This window comes from Apis dorsata, unplaced genomic scaffold, assembly GCF_000469605.1.
Source record: "Apis dorsata unplaced genomic scaffold, Apis dorsata 1.3 scaffold_991, whole genome shotgun sequence".
Taxonomy (NCBI): domain Eukaryota; kingdom Metazoa; phylum Arthropoda; class Insecta; order Hymenoptera; family Apidae; genus Apis; species Apis dorsata.
The window spans coordinates 9188-12689 of record NW_006264094.1 but is presented as its reverse complement, the minus strand read 5'-3'; the positions used below and the strand labels follow the sequence as shown (position 1 = coordinate 12689).

Sequence of the window (3502 nt, the reverse complement as noted above, 5' to 3'; positions counted from 1 at the left end):
TATACATATATATATATATATATATATATATATATATATAATATAATATAATATTATTTATTAGAATTATACATAGTATATATATATGTATATATATGTATAATATATATGTGTATATATATATATTATGTATAATATATATACAAATGCGTGTATGCGTATGCATTTAGTACATAAGTGTATACATATACATGCACAATTATTTTTTGTAATCGAATTAAAATGGACGAGCTGTTTTAACAGTCCAATCGAATAAAGGCTAATTAAATAACGCATAAGATATAAAATAACACGTCGAGTTACTATCGTATCGGATTAAAGAGGGTCTTCTACATATATAAGTTCAGGAAACATTATATTTTGTGTGCGTGCATAGTCTGCGTAACTCTAACGATCGATAACTAGTCCAAATGATCCTCTCACCGTAACGTGCAATCATGTTCGTATTAATATATTGTAAGATATATATTGTACCTCATATGAAAGATTGTCTTTGCTGAAATAAAGACAAGATATTTATTCATATAACTTACAACATATATATTTTGATCATTAGCGATCGCTATTTTTTACAAGTTTATCACCTTTTTCATATAAAATTAAATTCCGATTATCGAATTGTTACTTCTCTATATATCCCGGGTTTATCCATTAAAATTATTCTTCGCACGGATTTATTATAGAATTATTATTGCACGGTAACAGATTACCGATCGCGCAAAAAGAAAATTTTTCTCGAATCCATCGAATGGTTAGATTGAAGAGTGAGTAGGTTGATTGAAATGGGGATTGCAAAGGGGCGAGAAAGAAAGAAGAAAAAAAGAGAAAAAAAAGAACCGAGAGATGATGAAGAAGAGGAAGAGGAAAGGAAAAGTATAAGTATAAAAAAATGTGATTGATCGGAAAAATAAGAGTCGTAATGGTTAGAGAATAAAATAATATAAAAGAAAAATAAAGAAAGAAAATGAAAAACTGTGACACTGACTGGGATGGTAAACGATATTGTTACCGGCACGAGGTGACGATAAAAGATGGCAGGTGCACTCAGGCTCGGAGGAAATCAATATTGAGAGAAGATTGGTAGAGGGGTTGAGGTGCATCGAAGCATCCCCCCATAAGAGAGAGCCACGGAAAGTTAGGAACGCGCCGATATAGCGGCCGAGCTGAGAAAAACGGTGGAAAATGTCATAGTCTCGTGGACGGAACAATTTCGAGCGTAATAACAATAACGTTCTCCTTGATTTTTCATCCATCTTTCTTTCCGTCTATTTCTCCGCTGTCCCGCTTCGCTCGTTATCTGGTCGGTTCCCGTCTGCTCCCTTTTGTTTGAAAATTCGTGTTTCCAAGCGAGGAAAGATTCGCTCTCGGTACAGTGAATCGATAAATTGTAAGTGATAGTGTACAGTGACGTGCTGGACAAGATGTCGGTGAAGGTGAGTGATACGAATTGAAGAAACAGATGGATAAGAATGTTGTTCCAGAATCACCATCCGATCAGAATCGGATGATCGAATGACGGATAGACGATTCCGTTTCAATCGATTCCGAATAGCGATCGAGTTTCGATCCCGTACCTTTTATCTTACATTTAATTCCTTTATCCTTTTTTTTTTTTTTTATAAAGTGTTATCCTATCAACTGCGTACTCGACTCATTACGTAACAAATGTAATACGAACGATTTTCCCGGATAAGATTCTTCTTTCAGATTATCCATATGTACTACTTCCGAATTTAAGTGCATTATCGCGTAAACAATCCATCATTCGTCATCGATATATATATATATATATATTATACGCGTATTCTCGTACCAACTTAAATTATATATAATTTTTTTCTCATTCTGGTACGATGATGTGCCATTGATGTACCATCTCGTACTATTGACGCTCTGATTTTACGCAATACGCAAAATTACGAACACTATCGAGTATATATTTATAATATTAGAATTAAAAAGAGAGAAAAAAATCGCGTTACATCTTCTTCATACGATTAGATGCGATAATATTGAAGTTTACGTTGAAGATATTATATCGGTGTTGAAATAGTGATTTGCAAACTATGGATAAACTAACGTGTAACGGTTGCGATATCGCTTGAAAAAGAGAAATTCATGGTAATTGTCGTGTCTCACAGATACGGAGTACGTACCATGAATATGAGGGAACACAATATGAGACAGAAAGCATTTTAATCGTATTAACGAGGCTACAAGTGTCCGTTTCCTGTTAGGAGGTCAGAGACGAAACAAGCAACTCGATTGTAGACGCGTGCGCGCTCTTCTTCGGATCCTCGTGTTTGCACGCGTGTACTTGCTCGCGCGTACGTAACTTGCAGTTTCAACACGAACGTTCATCGTGTTTCTTTCGCAGTGCCTCTTCTGTTTTCTTTTTTTCAAGAATTATTATTTATATATGTCGATATCTTATCTTTTCTCGACAATTATTATTATTTATCGTCGATTTTGTTTTCGTTTTCACGAAAAATCAGAATGTAGAATAATTAAAAATAATAATTTTCAATAACGTAATTTCGCGCGGTTTAAATCTTTTCGATTTTGATAGTTTCGATCGAAGAAACTAACCTGAAAATCCAAAGTAAATATGTAACATTTTCTATACGCGATGCTACAATTGCAAGCATCATATGGATTTGGATAGAATCGAAAAATTCTTCGCGAGGATCGATATATAATCATATATATATATCGCCGTTGAATTTATCTGTATATTTATCTATGTATTATTTTGGTTTCGTCCATGGTTAGAATAAAGTTCGCACTTGCGCATCATCGTTGGAGAAGACAATCGTGCGTTGTTCCTTCAAGACGAATGAAAAATCTACGTGTTTTTTTTTCTACTTTATACGACTTATTTTATATATATATATATATATGTATATTCTTAATTTAGAATCTTCTACTTCGTTATTTCACGCTGCGTAAACAATTTCAAGTAGAAGCAAAGTAGACTGTTTTCTCTCTCGTTTTATTTCCGTTTATGACTTAAGACACGTGGTCGACGTATATCGTTGCCTCTATCCCATTTTATGCGATCGCACAAACGACTGTACGAGCGACCATTCATTTCTATAATTGGAAACAATTCGGTTGAAACATTTTGAAGGAATTTCGCGGCTTTTAAAAAATTGGCCAGTAATTAATTACATTATCTCGTATTATACGGCTATATTGTGTAATAACAAGGCTTTATCTTTGGCAAAGTCGTTCCGTGTCAATTCGTAAAAGAATGTGGAAAAGAAGGGATGCCTATCTATGATAAATAAACGCAAAAATAAATTAATTTATACATGTATATATATATATTTATACGGGTAGCGTTACGAACGTGATTTAATACGTTTGCTTAATTTTGTCTTAGATGATGATGTACAAGCAAGCCGAGTTCGAGGACGAAGATAGCAGTAGCATCGGTTCCGTGGCTTTGAACAGCGAGGGCATTAGCACATCGGCCACGCATATACGATACAATTCGGTT

General features: G+C 34.2%; 1 protein-coding gene across 5 annotated transcripts in view; it reads left to right on the top strand.

Moving 5' to 3' along the window:
- The window catches only part of LOC102675424 (endothelin-converting enzyme homolog), an 11038-nt gene that overhangs the window by 3422 nt on the left and 4114 nt on the right, over window positions 1-3502 (top strand). For 3 of the 5 annotated variants that reach the window (XM_006624082.2, XM_006624084.2, XM_031514388.1), the window contains exon 2: window positions 3386-3499. In XM_006624082.2, coding sequence (XP_006624145.1) covers window positions 3386-3499 — 114 coding nt within the window. Of the gene's footprint in view, window positions 1-1070; window positions 1434-2591; window positions 2611-3385; window positions 3500-3502 lie in introns of those variants that run through there. The other 2 variants (XM_006624081.2, XM_006624083.2) reach the window with 2 other exon arrangements.